The 27,920-nt window shown below is 43.7% G+C and overlaps 1 protein-coding gene across 3 annotated transcripts; it reads left to right on the top strand.

The window, feature by feature from the left end:
- The first annotated feature begins 626 nt into the window (after positions 1-626).
- scn4ab (sodium channel, voltage-gated, type IV, alpha, b) lies at positions 627-27,737 on the top strand. Of its 3 annotated transcripts, none has more exons than XM_041062253.1 (31): positions 627-774; positions 10,379-10,593; positions 10,815-10,952; positions 11,305-11,423; positions 11,544-11,633; positions 12,524-12,652; positions 12,851-12,942; positions 13,149-13,433; positions 13,558-13,621; positions 13,705-13,846; positions 14,809-15,009; positions 15,098-15,194; positions 16,679-16,917; positions 17,610-17,681; positions 17,770-17,871; positions 17,957-18,313; positions 18,609-18,807; positions 19,089-19,348; positions 20,753-20,858; positions 21,571-21,725; positions 22,549-22,722; positions 22,855-22,977; positions 23,571-23,855; positions 24,056-24,109; positions 24,338-24,475; positions 24,632-24,736; positions 24,851-25,121; positions 25,425-26,046; positions 26,121-26,265; positions 26,380-26,457; positions 26,745-27,737. In XM_041062253.1, the coding sequence occupies exons 2-31, from the start codon at positions 10,462-10,464 to the stop codon at positions 27,117-27,119; spliced, it is 5,349 nt and encodes a 1,782-aa protein (XP_040918187.1). In that variant the 5' UTR covers positions 627-774; positions 10,379-10,461; the 3' UTR covers positions 27,120-27,737. The 3 variants fall into 3 exon arrangements, with proteins under 3 accessions (XP_040918187.1, XP_040918189.1, XP_040918188.1); XM_041062255.1 differs by having other exon boundaries at positions 15,101-15,194; XM_041062254.1 differs by having other exon boundaries at positions 10,441-10,593.
- The last annotated feature ends 183 nt before the right edge of the window (positions 27,738-27,920 follow it).

The raw sequence follows: 27,920 nt of genomic DNA on the forward strand, positions 1-27,920 counted from the left end.
TGAACTGAATCTTTGAACAGAACGTCAAGTTTGACTTGTTCCAAACTTAGAGCTCGATGGACGTCTGTCAGCGAAGCCTGGAATTTACAGCATCAGCACACTCCACCTGCTGGAGGGGACCTCAGGTGTTCTGGACAAGTGGGACATATCATCCACTTTCACTCCTTCACTTCTTTCCTCAGAATATAGAGCATGTTACCATGGTTACTGAAAATGATCCACTTTGAGTGGCTGGAGGACGGGTCGGCAAACTCAGCCTTCATCCTTCATCGTGTCAGGTTTTATCTGCTGTCTAAATAAAACAGAAAGAAAAAACTGAACCAACCTGTTTTTATTAATTCCACTGATTAATTCATGACTTGATTTTAATCTCAGTTAATTTACACATTCATACATTTTCTATAATTAACAAATGAATTAAAAAAGGCCTGATGGGAACTGATGAACATGTGACTGTGTGTGTGTGTGTGTGTGTGTGTGTGTGTGTGTGTGTGTGTGTGTGTGTGTGTGTGTGTGTGTGTGTGTGTGTGTGTGCGATGACACACTACCTGACCTCTCAGGTTTCAGTCAGAGGCAAAGCAAGGCGAGGCCAGAAGACACCAGACAGACAGAGTGAGGGACAGACAGGCTGAAAAAGAGAGAGACAGACACCCGGACGGACAGAGAGAGACACACAGACAGGTCGTATCTGTCTGACAGATAGACAGACAGACAGCCACGCTGCTGAGACTCTGATGTTTACTGAAATTATTTTGGAATAAACAAGACAAGCAGGTAAGTCTGAACCATCACCTGTTTGTGTTTGTTCTGCACATGATTATTTATCTGTTTCAGTTTGAAACGAATCCGTCGTCACACGGACGATGAAGCCGGTCAGAGAAGGAGCTCATGTTTGTCCTGATGGACGTGATTTATTTTAATCAGCAGATTTCTGCTTGATCTCTGAATAAACTTTATTAATAAAGACATGTTACTGACTCACTTTATTAATAAAGTTTATTCAGAGATAAAGTTCAGCCTCCAAAAATTTCCAATTTCATCACAAGTTCAGATTCAGGTTTAAACTGGATCCAGGTCCAAATCTTCATTTACCAAATAACTGAAGCACAATCTGATCATCGTTTACTATTTAACAAAACAGAAAAACAATTGTAAACAAATCATCTTTGTCTGAACCTGAACTCGTGAACGCATCTTTCATCTCACCTGTACTGTGTTGTATCTGACTTGACTGTGTGTGTGTGTGTGTGTGTGTGTGTGTGTGTGTGTGTGTGTGTGTGTGTGTGTGTGTGTGTGTGTGTGGTACACTGGATATGCTGCTGAAAGTCTCTCTGGTTTCACTCTGTACATCATGAGACATTAAAAATCTTTAAACACTGAAAGGAAATAACTCAGAATAAACTGTTGGGAATCAAACCATCCACATTACAGCATTAATGACCAACTTACAGTCTGAAGGTCAGAGGTCACATCATTGCTTTGATGATGATGAAAGATAATGAAAGATGATGATGATAAAGGTGGTACTTAACTTAAACATTAGATTTCTAGTTTCTGCTTCGTGAGTTTTAACCCAGAGAACAAAGTTGTAGAAGTTTTGAGCTGCAAAGATCTGCATCACTTTGTTTTTGTTTTTCAGTTTATACATTTATTCAGATTCTGTTTCTTCCACATTCAACAGTTACATCATTTTAAATTTCAACACTAAATGTTCATCGTTCTCAGTTTAACCCAGAGTTTGTTAGAATGTTGATGCTTCAGGAAAGATCATCAACACAGTTTCACAGGGTCAGACAGACCCTCAGGTGTCTTACTTCTCCAGGTAACGTCCTCAAGCAGCTGTGTGAGGCAGCCAGTGACAGGCAGACAACCAGTACGGGCTACTGGAAACCAGTGAGGATCTCAGACTGGTCAGACTGCAGTCGTCTGTCAGTCTGATCTTCATCTAAAGATGCATGTGACTCAGGCATTAATAGTTTGAAAGCTGCTCGTACGTCTGAGCGACACAGTGCTGACTCCAGCTTATAGTTTAAGATAAACCAGCAGACCCAGTATTTATAGAGCAGCTGACTGGTGAACAAGCTGATCAGAGACCAGATATTAACAACTGCTGCCACCAACAACTGCTGCAGTCTAAATTAGCTCAGTGCTGCTGTGGCCAGGCTAGCCGCTAACTGAGCAGGGTCACACTGAAAGGTTAACAGCCTGTCGGAGGAAATAGCATTTAGCTAGTCTGATTAGCACTGCTAGCTTCAGCTCAGGATAGCATGCGTGCTATAAGATGAGATGGCAGGTCCTGACCCAGGAAAGCTGTAATGTGATGGATTATAACACAGATCTGGTTGCTTAAAATGTCTGTGCTGCAGAAGTGTTAACACAGGCCTCAAACAGGAGCTAGCAACTCATCAGCCTAAATATTTGTGCTATGAGGTGCTGACATCTGGCCAGATGCATTAAGCTAATGAGCAAATAGCTTTAGGAACTTTGACCTCTGACCCTTCTCTTCAGTTTCCTTATTAAAGGGAAACTGCCCGTCATCGCTCTTCATGCCAAACAAAAGACGAGTGATGTTTGTTGTTTCATTCAGTTTTTTTGGGAGATTTAAAAAAATAAGAATGAAGCTGCAGAGAAAATCAAACACACACACAGAGTCACACACACAGACACACAGACACACACACACAGTAACATGTGATTGCTGCACATTTGGAGGTTTCAGAGTTACAGGTTACTTGGCATCAGAATTGCAATGTGATCCTGACAAACCACACACTCATCAAACACACACACACACACACACACACACTGATACGTCAGTGTGTGGATGTGTTTCACGTCTGGCAGCGGCTCTGCACTGTAGCTGGTTTGAGTCCACAGAGATTTCAGTGAGAAACTGGAGAAACAAGTCGAGTGTAAGAGAGTTTGTCTGAGTACGACTCAATCAGAGAGACACAGCACAACTCGACACCCACAACTCAGCACCCACAATCCATCTGTCCGGAGAAACTCATCAAAAACAGCACACCAGTCAGCCGGCCTGTTAACAGTGACCAGTTCCCTCACCTCAGTCACTTATCAAACCTGGGACGACGTAGTTCCACTTTGCTTCGTGTCCAGAAAACAGTTCTGTTGATGTAACGTCATCTGAGTTTCTGGACGTAGTTAAAGTCCGGCTGCAGTGTGGAGCACTGTCGCCTCATCCAACCCCAACCGAACACTGTAGTTTTTCTTTGAAAAACACAGACGACAGTGATTGCACAGCTTTGTCATTAATGTTGTTCAGCAGCATAGAAACCTGAGCGGCCAACAGGTCACAGGACGACGTGAAGCTGAACCCAGAAATATGACAAACAGCGCAGCTGAACCCGAAATCAAAGCTCTTCCCCCAAAATGAGTGTTTCTGACAAACAGAATGGCAAACAACTCAGCCCACCATCAACTCGGAGATTTTACTCCTGGACGAGAAATAGAAACTGTCTCACTAAAAAAATAATTCAATTAACAAACCAAGAACAATGTTTTCTAACATTCACTGCACCTGCAAACTGAAGGAAACACACGTCAAATCAGATTCATGACACAAGCTGACGTTCCACAGGAAACATCCAAACTGCTGAGGCTGCGTCGCTCTTCATGTTCGCTCCCAGAGAACAGAACCAAGAACTGAGCTCACCCCAGAGTCTGACCTCCACCTGTTTCCTGTTTTAAGAATAAGATAAGAAATCCTTTATTAGTCCCTCAGTGGGGAAATTGCATTCAGCAACAGCAAGATTACAGTCCAGTAAGTGAAAGTAAAATATAAGTAAGACCAATATGGCCAAAACAAGATACTAAACTAAGAGAACAGCTGCTGTAAAAAATAAAATATACATACACACACAGATAAATAAATAAAATAAATATGGGCTGGAGATTGTTGTTGAATGACTTTTCGTACACAATAAATATTGCACACTAATAATTGAGTTATTGCACATAGATATTGCACTTATAGTTGCATGGAATTGGAATCAGTGTGTGTGTTAACAATGGTCGTTATACAGTCTGACAGCAGCAGGAAGGAAAGATCTTCTAAATCTCTCCTTCACACACCGAGGGTGGAGCAGTCTGTCACTGAAGCTGCTCTGCAGAGCTGACAGGACGTCCTGCAGGGGGTGGGACTCATGGTCCAGCATAGATGACAGTTTTGCTAGGACCCTTCTGTCTCCAACCTCTCGCACTGAGTCCAGAGGACAGCCCAGGACAGAGCTGGACTTCCTGATGACTTTGTCCAGCTTCTTCCTCTCCTTCTCAGTTATGCTGCTGCTCCAGCAGACTACACCGTACAGGATGGCTGAAGCCACCACAGAGTCATAGAAGGTCTTAGAGGTGTCCCCTGCACACCAAAAGACCGCAGTCTCCTCAGGAGGTAGAGCCTGCTCTGCCCCTTCCTGTAGAGTACGTCTGTGTTGTTAGTCCAGTCCAGTTTGTGGTTGAGGTGAACACCCAGGTACTTGTAAGAGTCCACCCTCTCAATGTCCATTCCCTGGATGTTCACCGGTGAGGGGGCAGACCGGTGTCTGCGGAAATCCACCACCATCTCCTTGGTCTTCCCTGCGTTGATGAGGAGGTGGTTTGGCCGACACCAGTCCACAAAGTCCTGTGTCACTCCTCTGTACTCTGCATCATCGTCATCGCTGATCAGGCCGACGATAGCAGAGTCATCAGAGAACTTGAGCAGGACACAGCCGTCCGTGTTGTGTCTGAAGTCTGCAGTGTAGAGGGTGAAGAGGAAGGGCGCAAGCACACCCACACTGCAGGTCAGGGGGTCAGACACACAGTCCCGAGCTCTCACAAACTAACTAACACTTTCCAGGTGTTTCTACAGACGGAACCAGTCTCTGTATGGAAGAAGTAGAGAACAGAGCCCTGGTGTCCTTCACGAGAACTGCTCCCAGCCACTAGTCAGACACATGGATCACACCTGTGATCAGCTAACACCTGGACAACAACATGAAGTTCACTCAGGAACATGTCAGAGGACATAGGGTTAGGGTTAACCCAGGACTCAGCAGTCCACCTACACCTGAAGGACCAGAGACACTCATCTGAGGACAGTAACGTTCACACTGTGTCCAGAGAAGAGTGACGGTCTGACAGAGAAGTGGAGGAAGACGTCTACGTCAGACTGGAACAACCATCCGTCAGCAGAGGAGGTGGCCTATGCACCACTTACCCTCCTCAGACCAACACCCGATCACACCAGGACTCAGGTGACCTCATATGTGACATCAGCAGCCCTCAAGGTGTGAACGACCCCACAGCAGGTTGGATGAAGGTGAAACGTCGTCATACAGCTGCTGGAAATTCAAACAGTTTGACTCCGGTTTTTAATAAAGTTCAGCAGAAAGACGTCAGATCACCTGCTGCAGCGCTGACGTCCGAACGTGATGAATTCTAAAGTTTGATTTCAGTGTTTCCTGAAATCAAGTGTGACTGCAGCGCCCCCTGTCTGAAGGAGGACCCTGTCAGCTGTAGTCTGTCATTCACTTCCTGCACTACACCACAACACACACACACACACTCTCTCACAAACACACATGCATCGTTTTATTTTAGCGTGTTGAGCTGACAGAGAGAGAGGAAATGCCGGGCGTCTCTGACTGCGTCCAACAACATTCTGCGGTCTACAGTTACACACACGTGTGTGTGTGTGTGTGTGTGTGTGTGTGTGTGTGTGTGTGTGTGTGTGTGTGTGTGTGTGTGTGTGTGTGTGTGGCTGGCTGGCTGGACGCAGTGTGTGTCACTGCATTAAGAGTGGCAGGACTTTTCTCTATCAGTGTGACACAACATCACACTCTGCAGGAACAGCAACACTGATAACAGCTGTGTGTGTTTGTGAAGGCACCACAAAAGGACAAAAAGACACAGCTTCAGGAGTCAAGTGTCTGTCTCTCTGAAAGAAAGACAAGTCCAATTTCATTAAAGGACCAGTTCATCGTTTATATTGTCAGCTAAGCTCAGCACGGCGCGTGAGAGCAGGCGGGAAACTGAGACACAGCGGACGAAGTGTCTGATATTCAACAGGAAAAACTGCTTTTGGCAGAAATTTTTTTAATGTGTGTGTGTGTCTGTGTGCGCATGTGTGTGCATGTGTGTGTCTGTCAGGTTCTCGGCAGGTCTGTGGTTCCTCTGTGGGTTTGATCTGTCTCAGTGTCTCTGTCTCTTCATGTGATCCCAGACGGACTCCATGAGGTTGCGATCAGGGCTCTGTGGGGAACTTCACTGTGTGTTCACCCTGAAGTTTGTCCCACTGAGTCTCTGTGTGGCGCCTGTTATCACAAAGACAAGAGGCTGAACGACATGTTAGTGATGGACACACACACACTGTAAAACACACACACACTGTGAATGAACCGACAGCAGCTGAGCACAGTAAGTTTTCTAACATTAATGTTTCTCCTCTGATCAGTGTCGTGTTCACATGTTGTTCATGTGTTGTCGTGTTGCATGTGATTGTGCTTATTGCTCGTTTGATGATGTTTCTGTGTGAGTGCAGATGAATGAGTGATGTTTGATGTAAACTGTGGAATCTTCCCTCAGGATGTTGAACGACTGAAGCTCAGAAACAGCTGCATCTGTTTGCTCTGATCAATGAGAGCGACTTGACTCTGGTCACTTCCTGTTGTGTAATGATGTTCAGAAAATTATTCACATAACTGGAATAATTCAGCGTTTAGCGTCTTCATGTACAGCAACAGAAGTTAATGTAAGGATTTTAATATTTCTGACTTTTTATAAGATGTCCGTCTCAGGTTTGAACAGACTCAGTTTAATATTGAAAGTGTTTGCACGCAATACACTCATCTAAATCTAGACATATTTTTTTAAGTTGACTGTGCTTAATGTTTTTTAGTAATTTCAAATAAATTATAAAAGCAGTTTCAGCACAAACATTCTGAGCAGCTGTTACTGTGATTTCCTGAGTAATTCTGACTAAACCCGTGTTTAATTTACTTAAATTCATTGTGTCATTCAGAGATTGTGGTTGATGACTCTGTTATTGTGCTTTAAATTAAATTGTTTTATTCTACATATGTAAAATATGTTAATTCAATTCACAGTTTCGCATGTAGACGTGGGGGTGGCTGAGAAACCCGGCAAACAACAACGAATTGTGTCACTCTGGAGTAATTTTATCTGACAAAGTTAGAGTCTTGTTCAAAAGCTTCACAGTAAAAATGCACCTTGTGCAACCAGAAAGACAAAAGTCTTTCAGGTCCATGGCAGCAGCCGTGATCGATCGCAGCCGTGATCCTCTCCTCTTCACCACAGCTTCCTCACTTTCACACTGCACCTTCTCGAGACATCGATATCAGTCATCACTTCCAGCACAGTTACAAAAGTCCCAACATTAAAAAACATATCAAACAGAAGTTTAGTTAAACTCACTGTAAAAACACATATTTCTTTTTAAACAAGATACTTATACAGGTCATTTCACCACAAAAGACAAAACACCCCTCCCACTCTACCACACATGGTTTCTTCCCCTGTGAACCCCCCTATTTAACCAAATGGACCGCTCCAGCCCAGGTTTGGCTGTTCCTGGTCTGACAGAGGAGGAAGTGCAGCAGAGGAAACAGGTGAACACAATTTAAATTCAATGAATCAAAAACACTTTCAGTATTAAAACTGAGTAAATTCCACCGAGCGGCGTTTTCACTGTAGCTCCACTGACAGTTTTAGTTTTACTTTAATATTTAAACATCAGATCAAATGAAGCATTCAGTGTTTGCTGGTGGTGAACAGCTTTTCTGCTAACCTGTGGTGACACACACCTTTTGGATCTTCTTCTTCTTCCTCTTCTTCTTCATGTGGAGCATCAATCAGTCGTTTTTTTCCCAGAAACACTTGCTCTCTCATACACCTGGGCCAGGTGAGCCAGGACTGATGAGGCCCTGCAAAGGATTTTATTTATGGAACTTTGAAGATAAAAGACTTTTCTCAAAATATTATAAATAACAACAACAACATTAAGAGTAAATTTGGGATCAGGGGCATTAATCTATCATTAAGACCAGTGTGAGAGGGTCGGGTGGGGCAGCTGGGTGGGGAGAGTGGCAGTAATCGGTGTAGCAGTGTGTGCCGTCTGTGCTGCGATGCCACAGTGACTGACACTGTTCATGGTTCCTGTGGATAAACTCCGGTCGTGTCATCAACACGACGACTGGACAGAAAAATGGTGTCGTTCACTCTGATGATGAAAGTTTAATCATCTTCATCGATCCGACACTTTCACTCACACTCATTTGTTTTTATTCACTTCTCTGTCAGGACTTTTATCATTCATGTTTTGTGTGTGTGTGTCTGTGTGTGTGTCTGTGTGTGTGTGTGTGTCTGTGTGTGTGTGTGTGTGACTGTGTGTGTGTGTGTGTGTGTGTGTGTGTGTGTGTGTGTGTGTGTGTGTGTGTGTGTCTGTGTCTGTGTGTGTGTGTGTGTGACTGTGTGTGTGTGTGTGTGTGTGTGTGTGTCTGTGTGTGTGTCTGTGTGTGTCTGTGTGTCTGTGTGTGTCTGTGTGTGTCTGTGTGTCTGTGTGTGTCTGTGTGTGTCTGTGTGTCTGTGTGTGTCTGTGTCTGTGTGTCTGTGTGTGTGTGTGTGTCTGTGTGTCTGTGTGTGTCTGTGTGTGTCTGTGTGTGTGTGTTACTGTTTTTAGCTGCCTGTAGCTTAATATTTGTGGGAACCGGCGGTCACTGAGCTGATACACAGAGAGAGTGAGACACAGAGAGACAGACAGACAGACAGACAGAGACATGTGACTTTGCTTTGACATCTTTGTTTTTAACTGTTGTGTCAGTTGAATTGAAAAAAATGATGTGAGGTCAAACATTTACTGAACAGTGAAAATCAGTGGTGTTGATGGTGTGATGAAGCCTTTGGCCTCTAGGAGGCAGCGACGGCTGCAGAGTAAAATCACCTGCGTCAAATCAACTCCTGTTGATCAATAACAGTTTTCAGTCAGTCATCTGCCCCATTAGTTTCAATGATCAACTCATTAAATGTTTAACTGATGAACTGATGAATTGATCACATTCAATTATAAACTCTGATTTACTTCGTACAAACTTCCCAGCATGCATTGTGTTTCTGTTCAAGTTCAGTTTCTTTCACCATGTTAAAACTGTTTTAATCTGGTTGCCAGTGTGACCTTTGACCTTTCACTGACCTACTAAGAATCAAAACACCTTCGTCATCATCATCATCAGCTGATTCAGGTGTTCAGGTAAACTCACCTTTAGTCTAAAGTCCAGAAACACTGAGAAGCATCACACGACAGAGGACCTCCTCCACCTCCTCCACCTGTTATACAGCGTTCCTACATATATATAGGAAGGAGAGAAGGACAGGAGACAAGGAGAGGCAACAAGGAAAGGAGATAGAGAGAGCAGGCTAAGGAGAGAAGTCAGCGGTTGATCAGAGGAAGGTGAGGAGGGTCTGAAAGAAAATCATGTAGGAACACAGATAGGAATGAAGAAAGTGTGTGTGTGTGTGAGTGTGAGTGAGTGTGTGTGTGTGCGTGTGTGTGTGTGTGTGTGTGTGTGTGTGTGTGTGTGTGTGTGTGTAGGAATGAGCTGGGTCATCGTACTCTCAGTAACTTTATACTGGAGGGTCAAACTGAAGACTCGCAACAGCTGCTGCTTCCATGGCAACGCAAGGGTGGGGTCAACCCTGGCAACACTGAAGACACGAGAGACAAATGTGTGTGTGAGTGTGTGTGTGTGCGTGTGTTTACTATGCTGATGAACACATGAATGTTGGCAGAGAAATAATAAATAAAGTCTACAGATGAAAACAGATCAACAGCCTCAGGACGGCAAACACAACGAACGTGGAAAGACGCAGAAGAAACAGGCGGGACAATGACAGAGACAGAGAGCTGAGACAGAGACAGAGAGCTGAGACCAGGACGAGCGGGAAAATGTCAGTTTGACTTTAGGAAGGAGGGTTTGAGTTGGGCGGTGAGAGAGGAGGAGGAGGAGGAGCTCTTCTGAAGAGAACCAATCAGCTGAGACTTCATCCCTCAAAGCTGTAACTCTGATTCTTTACGGAATAAACCTTTAACCTTTAACCTTTACTGTTTCGGCACAGACTCAAACTGTTTTCATGTGAATCCGTATCACTGATCTGTTTGTGTCGTTGGTGTAAAGCAGAGTTTCAGATTTATGTCTCACTGAATTCACATGACGTTTCCTGCGTTTTCTCTTCGTGTGTTTGTTGTTTGTGGAAAATAAAATTGATTTTCTGTCACATTTTCTTTTTCATCTTTTGCTTCATAAACTTTGACTTTTATGCATCACAACAACAAAACAAAGGCAAAGTCATGATTCTGCTCCCACAGGAGGCGGTTTCCAGGCAACGGTGGACTTAACCCTAACCCCACCTAAACCCACCTAACCCCAGGTGGCTCTGCATGATGCCAGAATGGCACCTCTGCTGCCCCCTGTCGGTTCAGAGGTCTTCAGACGCTTCACACCAGCCTCGCTGGAGGAAATCCAACGACGACATGAAGCCGAAGAGAAGGAGCAACAAAGGAGGAAGGAGAGAAACATCGAGGTAAAGATGTATTGATCAGAAATCAACTGTCAACAACTAATCAACACACTGATAACAAATAATCAATACATGGAGATCCAGCAATCAATAAACAGAGCAGAATGTATCAGCTACTAATAATCTATTCTGAATACCATGATACAGAGACTGGCTCTGATTGGCTGCGTCTCCCATTGGCTTTCTCTTTGTTGCATCTGATTGGCTCTCTCTCTGACTGACAGATAGATGAGGAAGATCTTCCTAAACCAGCCAGTGACCTGGAGGCAGGGAAGCCCCTCCCATTTATCTACGGAGACCCACCCCCTGACCTTCTCAACACCCCATTGGAGGAGCTGGATCCCTTTTACCAATCACAGAAGGTCAGAAGTTTCGTGGTTTTACCGAAAACATCTGGATTTAAATGTGACATCACATCACGTTTTTCTGCTTCTGTCGCTTCAGTGGAAAATTTCAAACCTTTCTGTCTCAAACCTGTCTCTCTGTCTCTGACCTGTCTCTCTGTCTCTGACCTGTCTGTCTGTCTCTGACCTGTCTGTCTGTCTCTGACCTGTCTCTCTTCCTCTGACCTGTCTCTCTGTCTCTGACCTGTCTCTCTTCCTCTGACCTGTCTCTCTCTGTCTCTGACCTGTCTCTCTTCCTCTGACCTGTCTCTTTCTGACCTGTCTATCTGTCGCTGACCTGTCTCTCTGTCTCTGACCTGTCTGTCTGCAGACGTTCATCGTGCTCAGTAAAGGGAACATCATCTACAGGTTTAACGCTGAGTCAGCGTGTTACCTGCTGAGTCCGTTCAGTCGTCTGAGGACCTTCGCCATCAGGATCCTCATCCATTCATATCCTTTATGATGTTAATGTGCTTTCATCAGGACAGAGTCCACTGCAGAGTCCTAACCCTTCTTCATTTAACCACCGAGTGAAAACCGATTATGTTTTTTGTTCCTTAAAACCAAAACTTTATTCAGTTTGTTCATCATGGTGACGATTCTGACCAACTGTGTGTTCATGACGATGAGTGATCCTCCAGCATGGAGCAAAACTGTGGAGTGAGTCCACACACACACACACACACACACTCTGACACATGGACTGTTGTACGTATCACTATTCAGCATGAAAGATACACATTCCGGGGCTGTTGTCATTCCACCGTTAATCTGATAGCAGAGGTCGTCGTGTCGTCTCTTGGTTCAGGGTAAACTCTCGTCAGTTCTCTCTGGATTTGACCGACACAGAACAAGTTTAGTTTTAAATCACATGGTTCAGTCAAAAATCTGGACACGCCAAGGAGTTAGCATTAGCAGCTAATTACTGTTTTCTAAAGAAGCAGACGCGACCGTCAGCGACTGAAGGTCTTACGTTTATAATAATATTTATGAACAAACGATCAGTTCATCTCGTCGTCGAGCATTTCCAGACCTGTGGCTGGTGCTGCACGGTGACGGTAGTCGATGAATTTGAAGTGTCTGTTTTCAGATGTTCACTTCCTGTGATGCAGTTGATCTGGGATCTCAGAGGAAAGGCAAATGAAAGGTCACTGCAGTTTAAACAGCTTGAACTTTGACCTCTGTGGATCACTTCAGTATTCAAATCTGTTTAGTTTGGTTCGTTCAGGCAGGTGCGAAAACCTGCCAGTCAAACTCTGATGCAGACCAACGCACTGGACTCAGACTGTCTGTAAAGGACGACTCTAGATTTCATATTTTTCATAAGTGTTTATTGTGCTATTTATATGTGCGTCAAACGTTTGTTATGTTCTCATAGCAACAGTAAAGACTCTTGAAGTGTCTCCAGGATTTTCCCTGATTCTCTCAGATCTTCCTGGGAACTTTTTCTGAGTTGTACATTCAGATTTACAAATTCTGTCTCTTCTCAACATATTTAGATGTTATGTGTATGTGTATGTGTATATATATATATTTCTGTTGTTGAACAGATACGTGTTTACGGCCATCTACACGTTTGAAGCAACAGTTAAAGTTTTGTCCCGAGGATTCTGTGTTGGAGATTTCACCTTCCTCAGAGACCCCTGGAACTGGCTGGACTTCATGGTCATCAGCATGGCGTAATAATCAATGACACACCTGAGACACACTCATGACATCACTTCATAGTTTTTAGTATTTTTAAACTTAGTTGTTAAAAAAAAAATCACTTAAAACGTGAATTTCTTAATTTATACTATTTCACTATGTGGGTTAGATGATGATGATGATGATGACGACGACGATGACGATGGTGGTGGCGTCTCTCTCTGTTTCAGATATCTGACAGAGTTTGTAGATTTGGGAAATGTTTCTGCGTTGAGGACATTCCGAGTTCTTCGAGCCCTGAAGACCATCACAGTCATCCCTGGTCAGTGTTTGTGTCACATTTTAAGGTGGATTTAACACCTTAAGTCCACCTTAAAACAGTGTTATGGCATGTAGCTACAGAGCCTAACCATCAGACGTGTGGTCTGTAGAGAATCAGTCATGTTACTGCAGCTTGTGTCTGTTTTCATGAGCTGATTTTTGTTCCTCTGATTGGTTTAAACGTTTTCCAACCCCACCCTCCCTCAGGTCTAAAGACGATTGTCGGAGCTCTCATCCAATCAGTGAAGAAGTTGGCTGATGTCATGATCCTGACGGTGTTCTGTCTCAGCGTATTCGCTCTGATTGGTCTGCAGCTCTTCATGGGAAACCTGAGGCAAAAGTGTGTCCTGATACCGCCGCTGCTTCGCAACCACACATCTGACGTCGATCTCAACACTGGTTACCAGGGCAACATCACCATCGGCAACTACACCCACAGCAATGACACAGGAAGCAGTAACTTTGATTTCTATGAGTACATCAGCGACCCAGGTCTGACGCGATGAGCAAAGTGTTGATTTAATGTTTTACATTTCTTTCTGCCTGCGGCGTGGACGTCAGCTCAGCGTCTGTCTGTCTGTCTGTCTGTCTTTCTGTCTGTCTGTCTGTCTGACAGAGAACTACTACTACCTGCCCGGGCAGCTCGATGCTCTGCTGTGTGGAAACAGTTCTGATGCCGGGTACATTCACATGGATGCTAATGAATATATGACCAGAATTATGATGATGAGGATGATGATAACCGTGACCGTGATGTGTTCAGGGTCTGTCCGGAGGGTTTCATCTGTCTGAAGGCGGGGAGAAATCCAAACTACGGCTACACCAGCTATGACTCTTTTGGTTGGGCGTTCCTGGCTCTGTTCAGACTGATGACTCAGGACTTCTGGGAAAACCTCTTCCAGCTGGTCAGTACCTGACTGGTCCCAGTGCAGAGATTGGTCCTAACTGGTTTATGGAGTAATGACTTTACAAATTAAATTAAATATTAACTGTTAGGGGCAAAAGCAAAGATTTAAGTTTGTTAATCCTAACCCTTCACCATCCATCTTCACAGACACATGTTGTTTGTTTGTGTTGTTAATGAGGTGCTACATTTATTAATGGCAGTGAGTCTCCAGGAGGAGTTTGAGGTGATGGAGGTTGTACAGTTCAGGACTGTGATACCAGAAACCAGGTTCACATCCACTGTCCCGTTTGTGGTTTAGGCAACAAACATTTTTGGGTTACTCTGCAGGAAAAATGGTGGTTCAGGTTCAATTTAAACACACGGGTTGTTTTAAAGTCACTGTGAACTCTTTCTGTGTTAAATCAGACCAGGATCTTTCTGAACCGAGAGCTGTGAACTGAACCATTAACTAGTTTAATAATCACTGCAGACGGGTTCTGTACTGCAAGACCAGATAGTTTGGTGGAAAACAAACAGATGTGTGAGAACATTTTACTGATATGTTCAGAATGAAATATTTGCATCTTTCCAAATAAATTAAAGGTTTATCTTATCTTATCTTATCTTATCTTAAATAACAACATTTACTCATTATGTCAATAGAAAACGTCGGCCAGTCAATTTTCAAAATTCAAGTTACAAAGTGCAGAAATTTTAAAATAAGTCAAAATTAATAAAAAATGTAATTTAAATTAAAATAAAAGATAAAATTAATTCAACAATGTAAAATAAAATAAATTATAAAATGGGATTAAAATTAAATACAAAGACAAATAAAATAAGTTAAAAGTCACATAAAATCAGGAAAAGCTCTGAAATAAAAATATGTTTTAAGAAGGATTGAAAAGATGTCTCTGATTGGACCAGTCTCACATCTCTCTCACCTGTCTGTCTTTCTCTCACCTGTCTGTCTCTTTGCAGACATTGCGAGCAGCAGGTAAAACCTATATGATCTTCTTCGTGGTCGTCATCTTCCTTGGCTCGTTCTACCTCATTAACCTGATCCTGGCCGTGGTTGCCATGGCGTACGCCGAGCAGAACGAGGCCACCTTGGCAGAGGCCAAACAGAAGGAGGAGGAGTACGCTCAGATCCTGGAGGCGCTGAAGAGGAGAAATGAGGAGGTCCAAGCTGACACAGCCAAACACAAACACAAAAACTGACAAACACTGAAATACACACTCTGAACCTTTGTTTTGATTGTTGTTCCAGCAGGCGGCCTGCAGGGCGGAGCTGTCCGAGAAACCAGACTCAACACACACATCTGTGGAAGGACAGGGACACGAGCAAGAACACACTGCCATGGGAGGTACACACACCAACACGCACACACTCGACTGTCTGTCACCTGTTCCACAAAATATCCTGGATAAGAAACCAGGAAGAAAAACTTTTATCTTGGATAAAAGTTTCCATCCAACTGAATGAATGAAAAAAAGCTTTGTTTTTATTTTGTTGATTCATGGACTAGGGGTGTGCCCGATTCATCGATTCATAGATTAATCGTGACGCGACACTTGACGATTCAGAATCGATTCATAAATGTTCAAAAATCGATTCTTTTAATAACGGAAGGAAAGTGCAGCGGTCGGAACGAAAAAATAGTAGCGCGTGCCCCCCAGACATATTATGGGGCCCTATGATTTCCGCGATCACTGAATCGCGGAATTGGCCGACTAAAACGGAATCTATTTTTAACACGGAATATCACGGAATTTGACATAATTTGAGTGCAATGCTGTTTGCAATTTAGGAACGTGTGTCTGGGGAAAACTGCACGGAGGGAAGCAAATCTGGGTGGCACAACAAGCCCCTTCCACAGACTAAGCCCCTCCCTCTTCAAAACAATGTATTCATGGCGAAGCGGCTGCGTACGGCTCTGTGTTCGTCAGCGAAAAAACTGCGAAACTCGACGCGAACTGCTCGGCTCTGTACTGAGGGGTTAGCGTCGAGTGTTGCATATTCTGTCAACACTCCGTTGACTGGAAACGTAAAAAATACGCGCAGTGACCGGATAGTGTCTAAAATCCATATGAGAAACAATCTGACTGACATGAACATACAGTAAGATTTAAAAGGATTATTTTCTGCACATGTAAATCGAGATATCAGATTGTAATAGAAGTGGAAATATTGTTAATTTACTTTCCATATTTTTTCTTTTCTTTTTTAACATAATTTTTCATGTACATGTTCATAATAAAATAATCCAATCAGAATCATGTCAGTACAGCCACACAATATATATTTTTATTATTATTATTATTGTTTTTAATCTACAATAAATGAAACAGGCATTACATGTGCGAGCTAATGCCTTTTTCTTCTTTTATCAGAGGAGTTAGAAAAGAAAAGAGATAAACATGTTTTACTTCAATGAATGGATATTTAAAAATATACATCATTTTACAAGTAACTACAGAGACATTCTATGTGGGGGAAAAAAAAGATTAATCGAGATGCATCGATAATCGGGGAATAATCGGATCGTAGCACTGTGAATCGTAATCGAATCGTGAGGTGCCTTAGATGGCACACCCCTATCATGGACTTTGTTTCCTGCTCCTCCATGACGTCCTCCGTTCTCCTGTGGTAAATGTAGTTTAGAGCCCTGATTAACTATGGGTTTCTCAGTGAGGTGATGTCACACTCAGACAGGTGTAGGTAGTGATGTCTCAGCACTGAACCTCAGCGTTGTTGAATCCTCTGCAGTCTGAAGGTCACTGCGTTGCTACCGGATCATGTTTGAGACTTTACTTTGTCTCGCTCATCACTAACCAGAGTGTGTTTCAGAGTTTGAGGATGACCAGAGGCCGTGTCCTCCATGTTGGTACACCTTTGCTGACATCTTCCTAAAGTGGAACTGTTGTGGCTGCTGGCGGTGGCTCAAACAGTGGCTCTACACGATCATCATGGACCCGTTCGTTGACCTCAGCATCACCATCTGCATTGTCCTAAACACCGTCTTTATGGCCATGGAGCATTATCCAATGACGGAGGAGTTCGAGGAGCTGCTGAGCGTCGGAAATCTAGTGAGTGCTGAGGAGAAGTCAGATGGATCAGTCCACGCTGCCTCAGTTTGCTCCGTCACACCACAGAACTGATGTCGAGCAGGTCGCCCCCCCCAAACATCATACAGTTCCCTTTATTCATCTGTTACTTGTTTTTCCAGTTTTATTCTATATTTTTCAGACTAATCCAGATTTATCTGTGGTTCATACCTGGATCATGTAAAAGTTACAACATGGTGACTGTTTTCTTTCAATCATTTTGTATGTAAAATATCTAATGAATGAAATTTTCAGTAGTGAATTTCGTCTGAGGGAAACTCACCACGACTTCAGAGCATCAGTGGTTTCTGACCAGTCCTGAGTTTAAAGCGGATGAAAGCAGTGAATGTGACGGATTCCTCTAATCCATGGTTTGTATTGTACGAGCACTTGGCCTGTTCCTGACAGATGAACTTTGATGATCAGCACCACGTCACCGGGCTCACACAGTCCGTTTGAATCACAGTAGAACCAGTGGAGTCTTCTGTTCTTTACACTGTGATCAGGGTTAGAATGGCACTGCTGCCACCTGGTGGTTAGAGACTGAAAGGTGACAAATATAAAACCACTGAGGCGCCTTCAACGTAAGCCAGTGAGAGTTTAAAGACACACTAAGAGCAACGTACTGACATTCCTCTGCTGGTCTCTGACCTCTGACCTCTAACCCCCTGCAGGTCTTCACAGGGATCTTCACAGCTGAGATGGTCCTAAAACTTCTGGCCATGGACCCATATCACTATTTCCAGGTCAGACTTCTTGTTTGTTACCAACTCAGTGATGACAACTGACAACTGTTCCCATGGTAATGTGTCTGTTTTGTTGCCATGGTTACAGGTGGGCTGGAACATCTTTGACAGCATCATCGTCACTATGAGTCTGGTGGAGCTGGGACTGGCTAACGTTCAGGGCCTGTCTGTGCTGCGCTCATTCCGATTGGTAAGTGAAACATCACTGTTACCTTTCTGTCTACCTGTCTCCTAACCTGTCTCCTCACCTGTCTCCCTGTCTGTCTTGTGTTCAGATGCGAGTCTTTAAGCTGGCCAAGTCATGGCCAACCCTCAACATGCTAATTAAGATCATTGGGAACTCTGTGGGGGCTCTGGGGAACCTGACTCTGGTTCTGGCCATCATCGTGTTCATCTTTGCCGTTGTTGGGATGCAGCTGTTTGGGAAGAACTACAAAGACTGCGTCTGTCGCATCGCAGAGGACTGTGAGCTTCCTCGCTGGCACATGAATGACTTCTTCCACGCATTCCTCATCATCTTCAGGGTCCTGTGTGGAGAGTGGATCGAGACCATGTGGGACTGCATGGAGGTCTCTGGTCAGGCCATGTGTCTGATCGTTTTTATGATGGTCCTTGTCATCGGAAACTTGGTGGTGAGTCTCTGCTGGTTGACACCTTCTAAACTAAGTCTGGTTCAGTTGGACTCCTCCAACAGGGCAGCTACAAACAGATCAAGGTCTAGGATCAGTGACTGGTGGTTCTGGTGTGAATGAGATTGACTGGGAACAAAGAGACAGTAAGATTTCAAATTTCTAATCCAATCAAGCTACAGATCCTGAATCAGTTTCTGGCCTTTTTATGGTCCTGAATCTCTTGGACTTGTCACAGGTCCCGAATTTGCTCCTGATCTTGTTTCAGATCCTGAATCTGACCCTGGTCTTGTTTCAGGTGTTGAATCTGTTCCTGGCTTTGTTGTTGAGCTCGTTCAGCGGTGACAATCTGGCAGCTTCAGAAGATGAAGGTGAAAATAACTTGCAGATCGCCATAAATCGGATCAAGCGGGCTTTGGCCTGGACCAAAGCCTGGATCCTAGATCATATCTGGACTGTACTGGGAAAGAAAAACCACATTAACCCAGACCACATCGGTAAGACCAGACCTGGGACTACAGACCTTATTCTTTTGTTTATTCATCTTTCTTTGTCAGCTTTTCTGTTGTGATGTTTATGTTTTAAAGTTGTGTTTGTTGTTTCTTTTGTTCAGTATGTTTTATTATTTAAACGAAATATTCAGAGTTACATCAGATTGGTTCAGGGTTTGATAGTGTGGTGGATAATAATACATGTTATATGCTTTATTGTTTTATTATTATTGTTAATAATAATAATAATAATAATAATACATATATTTTGTAAATTTCATCATCAGTGGTCGACAGTGAAGAAGATGGCAAGAATACAGAAGAAGTTTTTCCTTTGACCTTTATGACCTCAGACCAGTCGGTGTCAGAGGTCAAAGCCCTCAGCTGTAGCCACAGCAACCTGACCAGCAACTACCATAACATCACCTTCCTGAGGGTGCCCATTGCCAAGGCTGAGTCAGAGTCCGACTTTGAAACACCTGAAAATGAAGACGAGGAGGAGGATGAAGAGGATGAAGAGGAAGAAGAGGAAGAAAAGCACTCCCACGTAAACCCTATTCTGTTCTATTCTGTTGTGTGTGCAGACCATGGGAACAAGAGAAACATCTGGGAGAAATACTGTTTAATTATAATAAACAATTGTTGCCGTGCATCTTCCTGACAGTAGGAGGGTGAATGTGTTATGTTGTGCGTTGATGATGGTGTTGACTGGTGTTGTTGTGGGGCTTCACACAGTGATGGGTGTGGATCATGTAGAGCACAGCGCTCAGCACGCTGAACGTGGAGGTGTTGTGTTCACAGTTATTGTCTTGGATGTAGGTTGGTGCCACATCGATAATGGAAAACATGTTAATGAGCTTTAATGGAGTCATTGAGTCGACAGCTGTAGTCAACGAACAGCAGTCGAACATATCTGTCCCTGCTCTCCATGTAAACTGGAGACGGTCCAGAGTGTCCAGTACCATCATCAGGATGGTCAGTGCAATGGGCTGCCAGTCACTGAGACAGCTTTCTTTATCGATAATCAGGGCAGAGGTATGTGAGAGGGACCGGTTGCATATGTCCACAAAGACATCTGCTACCATCCATGAGCAGGTCTGGGTGCTTGTCTGTGCTGGTTGCCTGGTGGATGGTGGATTCGACTCTCTCCTCAGGGACACAGGACTCATTAAACTCTTGGTGTGATGTTCCTGTCAGTGATCCTGCCGCTGTCAGTGGTGGCGTGGTGACTCTCTAGTTTCAGGTTCTTCATAGATCATGTCTGGCTTTGTTGTGCTCACTGACATTACATGGTTTATCCATGGTTTTTGGTTGGGATACACCCAGATGTGTTTAACAGGCACGGTGTTGTCGACGCAGGTGCTGATGCAGCTGGTTACTGCAACAGCACAGTCTTTACACAGCATCTGTCTCGAACACATCAAAGCCGTTCTGAAGCACCTGATCAGTCTTCAGTCCACATTTTTACTGTTTGTACACTGAGATGTGATCAGACTGTCCGAGGCCGGGTTAGAGTTAGAGCGCAGGCTCCGACGCCTCCTGCATGTTGCTGTACACACAAAGGCGCTTATAAACTAAACCTATTATTATTATTATTTATCCCAGTTTTTACTCTCTTGTTCCTCATAGTTCTGGTTCTCTTCTGCACCTACATTTACACAGCTGAATATTTTAGTTTTTTTTTTGAGACCTCATTCATACAGTGAAATTTCACTGTGAATCACTGGGAGATTCTAAACTTTTACCAAATAACTTCTCGAATAATAAAACAAGTTTGAGTGTGAACAGAACTGCTGAGCTGTCAGATCAGAGCATGATCCTGAATGAAACAGGTTTACGGTGAGTTATTGATTGTAGTGATAATAATAATTATTATTACTATTATATAATAATATTTGTTAATATAAAGTCATTTTTGGTTTGAATGTAAAATGAGTTTGTGTTTGTTCAGTGTGACGAGTCGTCGGTCTGCAGCACCGTACAGAAATATCCGGAAGCCCAGGAGGACGAAGATGATGATCACGATTCAAACACGCCTGAGGACTGCTGCACCGACAGTATGAACACACACACACACACCTGTACATGGAGCAGTTTTCTGGTGAACTGATCCAGGATCTGAACTGACTGTTGAGTCTTTGTGATTCTGTCGTCACTGATATGCCTTTTCAAAGTCGTTTGGAGGATGGGGACGGTACCTGTGGACTGGCAGACTCAGGTGGAGGTTCGCGTTTTTAAAAAGGGGACTGAGGATGCTCTTCAATTATCAGGGCATCATGCTGCTCACCCTGCAGGGGATAATTATTCCAGGGTGCTGGGAAGGAGGCTGCGATCTATCGTCAGACCTCAGATTCAGCAGAAGTACTGTGGGTTTCGTCTTGGCTGTGGACCAGCTCTTTATCCTTGAGGGGTCATGGGAGGGTTTCACCAATCCTGCTTGTGATCTTCATGGACAGGATTTCGAGGCTCAGCCAGGGGGAGGGACGTGTCTGGTTTGGGAGCCTCAGAATTGCATTTCTGTTATTTACAGATGATGTGGTTCGATTAGCTTCATGAGACCACGATCTTCAGCATGCACTGAGGTGGTTTGCAGAAAACTTGTCATTGGAAAGAGGGACATTCGTGCTGCTGCTGCTGATGGGTGGATGGATGGGTGGATGGGTGGATGGATGGATGGGTGGGTGGGTGGGTGGATGGATGGATGGATGGATGGATGATTATGTAATTTACTGATTAAAATAAACCATTTTTTGTGTGTATGTATTACAGAGTGTTATCATCGCTGTCCGCTTCTGGACATAGACACGTCCCAGGGCAGGGGGAAGGTCTGGTCTAACGTCAGGAGAACCTGTTTCTCCATAGTAGAACACAACTACTTCGAGACCTTCATCATCTTCATGATCCTGTTGAGCAGTGGAGCTCTGGTAAATATAATTTTGCATTATTATCATAGATGATTGGTTGAACATGATCAGTAGTTAACTTTGAACTGGGAGTGAGTGGAAACGTCACCCAGTTTAACAGTGTGGTTTATTATTGTCCTGCTTCTTTAACATCTTTTGTTTGTTTTAATTTATTTTTTGTTCTAAAACAAGTTATAATATTATAAATTTTATTATATATAATTTTTTTTTTAAATTCTCCAAAAATCTGACTGCTGCTCATTTCTCCTGGGTGCTGGTTGGTCTGTTTGATCTGGTCATGTGACCAAGCAGGTCAGATCTGATTGGTTTTCAGGAATGTGTGCAGTGTGAGTACTAACCCGTGGAGACAACATGGATGGCATAGCTAACAGTGGACTACAAACATGGCTGACATTATGACTACTAACATGACAGCCACACGTTACGAAGGTGAGGTGATGTGTGTCCAACTACTGCATAAAACTGATCGACCTTTAATAAAAAGAGACGTCGTGATGAAAATGACATGATCATCAAAACACAACAGCAACAGAAAATAACCCAACACAAAACAAAACATAACAAAGCATAACACCAAAAAACACAATACAATACAACACATCACAAACAAGCAGCATAACAAAACAAACAATAACAGCATAAACAACACGACAAGGTAACACAACATGTTTGTTGTTTTCTGTCAGCACCAAAGGAAAAAAGCATTATTTCATTCATTTCCATCATTTCTGTGTCTCTCAGTTACAAACACACCCCCCCCCCCCCCCCCCCCCTCCCTCCTCCTCCACCGTCCAGGTGCTAATGTTAGTCTCTTTGTGAACAGGCATTTGAGGACATCTACCTGGAGCAGCGTCGGGTCATAAAGATCGTTCTGGAATACGCAGACCAGGTGTTCACCTACGTGTTTGTGGTAGAGATGATTCTCAAGTGGATTGCTTATGGATACAAGACGTACTTTACCAATGCCTGGTGCTGGCTGGACTTTCTCATCGTAGACGTAAGAACATGATCAATAACACTGAGCCTTGGTAACATATCGATACTTGTTCTTTCAGTGTTTAATACTCAGTCTTCAGGTGATCACCTGTGGTTAGGGTTATGATGTCACCAGGTGTGTTGTGTCTTGCAGGTGTCTCTCGTGTCTCTGACAGCAAACATCCTAGGATACTCTGAGCTGGGAGCCATTAAGTCTCTGAGGACTCTGAGAGCTCTGAGGCCCCTAAGAGCCCTGTCACGCTTCGAGGGCATGAGGGTGAGACAGGGACTGACACACAGACAGACAGGTGCATCAGAAAGCGACCTGTCTGCTGGTCTCAGGTTACTCTAACTCTCCTATCAGAGTCAGTACGATTTCTCCAAACTTCATCTGGTCCACATTTCACCAAATCTAACAGAAGGAAGCACATGATCAGCTTCACACTGGTTACCTGTAGGAAGGTTAGGGTAGGGAGGGGGTTAAGACCTGTACGGGGTTGGCCTCTGTCTGTAACCCTCACCTGTTAACCTGAACAAGCCTGAGATCCTCTGGTCTGGGTCAGCTAGTGGTTCCTGGGATGAGGCTAAAAACCAGAAGGGACAGTGTGTCTCTCAGATGTAGAACAACCTGTCAGAGATCAGGCACACCAGCTTTGTTGATTCAAATAAATCTACAATAAAAACACAAAATGTTTTTATTTTTTAACTTTGTGTTTTGGTGCCATTGGGAGTTTACCTCATTTTTTATTTTATTATTTTGTTCCACTTTTATCTGGTATTTCCTGATTAATGAAGTTATTATTCTGTCCAGGGGAAAGTTTCTGTCTCACCTGTCTCACTGTCTGCCTCTCTGTACCGGTCTGTGTGCAGGTGGTGGTGAATGCTCTGGTTGGAGCGATCCCGTCCATCTTCAACGTGCTGCTGGTCTGTCTGATCTTCTGGCTGATCTTCAGCATCATGGGAGTGAATCTGTTTGCAGGAAAGTTTTATTACTGCTACAATGAGACCTCAGAGGAGAGGTTTCATCCTGATGACATCAATAACAAGACCGAGTGTTTTGCTCTGATCAGTGAAAACTTCACTGAGGTCCGCTGGAAGAACTTGAAGGTCAACTACGACAATGTGGGAATGGGTTACTTGTCGCTCCTGCAAGTGGTCAGTCAACATCTGTGTCGTCACTGAGATAAAATGAGATACTCAGTCTGATCAGAATAATGTTTACACTAATCTAACCCCTCATACAGTATCAGGCTGCTACGTTTGACAGGCTGAGTGTCGCTGTATGCTGATGACTGGGCGCTTTATATTCAGCTGTTTCACTTAAAACTGATGTTGAGGAACTTCTTCTCTTTCAGGCCACATTTAAAGGCTGGATGGACATCATGTACGCTGCGGTGGACTCCAGAGAGGTCAGTAATACTAGCACTGGTACCAGTAATGCCAATATACTGATACTGGAACTAATTCTGGTAATGATACAGGACTGATGCTAGTGGTACTTCACATACATGTGTTGATAGTGGTGATGATGCCGGTACCAACGTGAAGTTACCGTTGTTTCCATCACAACAGTCAAACCTCAGACTCACAACTTGAACCTGGCCTGTTGTTGCTTAACGTGGTTACCTACTGTGTAGGTGGAGTCCCAGCCGATGTATGAAGATAACCTGTACATGTACCTGTACTTTGTCTGTTTCATCATCTTTGGCTCCTTCTTCACCCTCAACCTCTTCATCGGAGTCATCATCGACAACTTCAACCAACAAAAAGCCAAGATATGTTTTTACTCACTGACAGACTGAGAGTAGAGTTTGTTCACATTTTAACAGTTGAAACTGAAAGATCAGCTGCATCTTTGCCCAGATTAAATTATGATAATAACTATTGACTTTTTCTGTGTCAGTTGACTGTGTTTTTTCTTTTGTCTCTACTTGGGAGGAACAGATATTTTCATGACAGAGGAACAGAAGAAATATTACAATGCCATGAAGAAACTGGGCTCTAAGAAACCGCAGAAACCTGTTCCACGACCTGAGGTAAGTTCAGATACTTCCTGTCTGATGTTGTTAGATCCAGATGTAAGTGTGAAAGTTAAATCTCCATTTGAAGGAGTTTTCAGTCATCTGTTTCTTCTCTTTCTGTCTCTGTAGAACAAGTTCCAGGGTCTGGTCTTTGACCTGGTGACCAAACAGTTTTTTGACATCTTCATCATGGTGCTGATCTGCCTCAACATGGTGACCATGATGGTGGAGACGGACGAGCAGAGCCAGGAGAAAGAAATCATCCTATACTGGGTCAACCTCGTCTTCATTATCATCTTCACCACTGAGTGTTCTCTGAAGATCATTGCACTCAGGCAGCATTACTTCGCTGTCGGCTGGAACATATTCGATTTTGTGGTCGTCATTCTCTCCATAGTAGGTGAGTCGGCCAGTCGATGACCATTCAGTCATTTATTAAAGTGTCAGTCTCCGTTTCTTTATTCAAAGCCCAGAAAGTTCTTTACATGTCTTAAATTTCAGGTGATGGATTATTTAATTTGATCAACAATGGACTGAGAGTTTATGAGTCCCATTTTTATTTGCTCTTTTCATTCAGATTATATTTTAGCCCACAACAACAACAGCAGCCATTTTTCCTTTAATCCAGAAGAAGAATTTTTTGAAATACCATTCTTTCTTTCTCTCCTCCTCCCTTCCTTCCTTCCTTCCTTCCTTCCTTCAGGTCTACTCCTCGCTGACATCATAGAGAAGTATTTTGTATCGCCCACACTATTTCGTGTGATCCGATTGGCTCGTATTGGTCGAATTCTTCGTCTCATTCGTGGAGCTAAGGGGATCCGGACGCTGTTGTTTGCCCTGATGATGTCACTTCCTGCCCTCTTCAATATTGGCCTCCTTCTCTTCCTCATCATGTTCATCTTCTCCATCTTTGGGATGTCAAACTTTGCCTATGTGAAGAAGGAGGCCATGATAGATGACATTTTTAACTTCGAGAACTTTGGGAACAGCATGATCTGTTTGTTTATGATCACCACTTCAGCTGGATGGGATGGTCTGCTGAGTCCCATCATGAACACGGTGCCGGACTGTGACCCGGACATCGAGAATCCGGGATCCATGGTCAGAGGGAACTGTGGCAGCCCAGCAGTGGGCATTGTCTTCTTCACCACCTACATCATCATGTCCTTCTTGGTGGTGGTCAACATGTACATTGCCATCATCCTGGAGAACTTCAACGTGGCCACAGAGGAGAGCGCCGACCCGCTGTGTGAGGACGACTTTGAGATGTTTTATGAAACCTGGGAGAAGTTTGACCCTGACGCCTCCCAGTTTATACAGTACAGGTGAGTCGCACCTCCATTAGAAGAAATTCTAAAGAACTCTAATAAACTCTAACGTTCTCTCTTGTTTACCACAGTAAGCTGTCGGATTTCTGCGACACTCTACAGGATCCTCTGAGGATTCCTAAACCCAACGCCATCAAACTGATCCACATGGATCTGCCTCTGGTTCCTGGAGACAAGATCCACTGTCTGGACATTCTGCTTGCACTCACGGCACAGGTAACATCACCTGGTTGTATATTGTGTCATACTACAATATTTCATATTATATTATAATATTGTATTATATTATATTATATTATATTATACTATATTATTATTATATTGATGCAGGTGCTGGGTGACTCAGGAGCTATGGACACTCTCAAAGCCAGCATGGAGGAGAAATTCATGGCCAACAACCCCTCAAAGGTTTTTTCCCATACTGATTTTTTCTAAAACTTTTACCTGTAAAACTTTTACCTGTTATTTTAACCTTAAGTTTAATTTCATTCAAAATAAATTTAATCTTGTTTCCTTGGTTTTAAGAAACTGTGTTAGAATGTTGTTTTGTTCACACTTTTACATTAAAACATCAAAATCAAACGTGAACTTCTCATCAAAACTGTGAACGGACGTGCGCTGGTGCAACATCTGTATATTGTTCATATTGTGTGATGCACAATGGGAAACAGACCCATAATCACTGTTACCTGCAGGTGTCATATGAACCGATCAGCAGCACCCTGCGGAGGAAACAGGAGGAGGTGGCAGCAACGGTGATCCAGCGAGCGTACAGGAAACACCTCCTGCGTCGGACGGTCAAATTGGCGTCCTACAAATACCGCGAGAAGACAGATGGACAACGAGATGAGGATTTGGCCCCAGAGACAGAAGGACTTATCTTTAAACAGATCAGTCAACTGTATGGAGACCGTCAGGACGTGCAGGAGCCCGGTTCTGGTGTTTCAGACGAGGAACGTCCTCCTCCTGCCCGCGTGGAGCTTCAGAGTGAGCTTGTCCTCCACAGCGCTCCGCCCCTCAATACAGACGACGTCCTGCGAGATGAGAACCTGAGGGAGTCTATCGTGTGATGATGCCTGGTGTTTAATGTTTTGCCTGTTTCTTCCTCTGCACTGTGTGAACTCGCTAACCTCTCTGTTAGCTTCACAGCGACTCCGCAGAACGACAGCTCGCAACAGACAGTTGATCCTGAGCTCCTCCTCTGGCTTTGCACACGAACGTGTTTTATTCCTGTATCTTCATTTCTGTCTGTGCCGAAGGAGTTCGGGGATTTTTTAATCTAACACTGTTCAATCTGTTGATGCATCAGAGTCATGAGCCTCTTCTGGGACACACAGTGTATTATATGATATTATCTGTTTATATTACGAGTTTGTTTGTGACATTAAAATTTACAAATAAACTCTTTTTAACTACTTATGATGTGTAACACGAATCTAACCCTTATTATGTTATCAGTAATCTGGGACTGTTGACTGTTAGTCCCAGATCAGGTGATTGTTACCTGTCCATAGGTGTTGATTGGTCGGATGGATCACCTCATAGCTCTGACTGGTCCACCGTGTTTGGAACATGTTCAGGAGCTGCCGGCTGTGACCAGAAAAGTCTTTTGATGGACATTTGAGTTGACTAATCATGACAGTATTCAGTGGTGAAACGAAGAGAAATGAATATGTGCAAAAAATAAATTCAGCTGTTTATTGAAACAGAGAAATGTGGTTGTTACTGATCAGTTTTTCTTTTCTGCTCTGTGATGAAGTTCATAACCACCCTAACCCCCTAATCCCCTAACCCATTCATTACAGCTTCAGAGGTGATCAGCGTCCAGATCACATCCTTCTGTGATGTCTGTCGTCCTGACTGTAAACGTG

This window comes from Toxotes jaculatrix, chromosome 18 (genome assembly GCF_017976425.1).
Source record: "Toxotes jaculatrix isolate fToxJac2 chromosome 18, fToxJac2.pri, whole genome shotgun sequence".
NCBI lineage: Eukaryota > Metazoa > Chordata > Actinopteri > Toxotidae > Toxotes > Toxotes jaculatrix.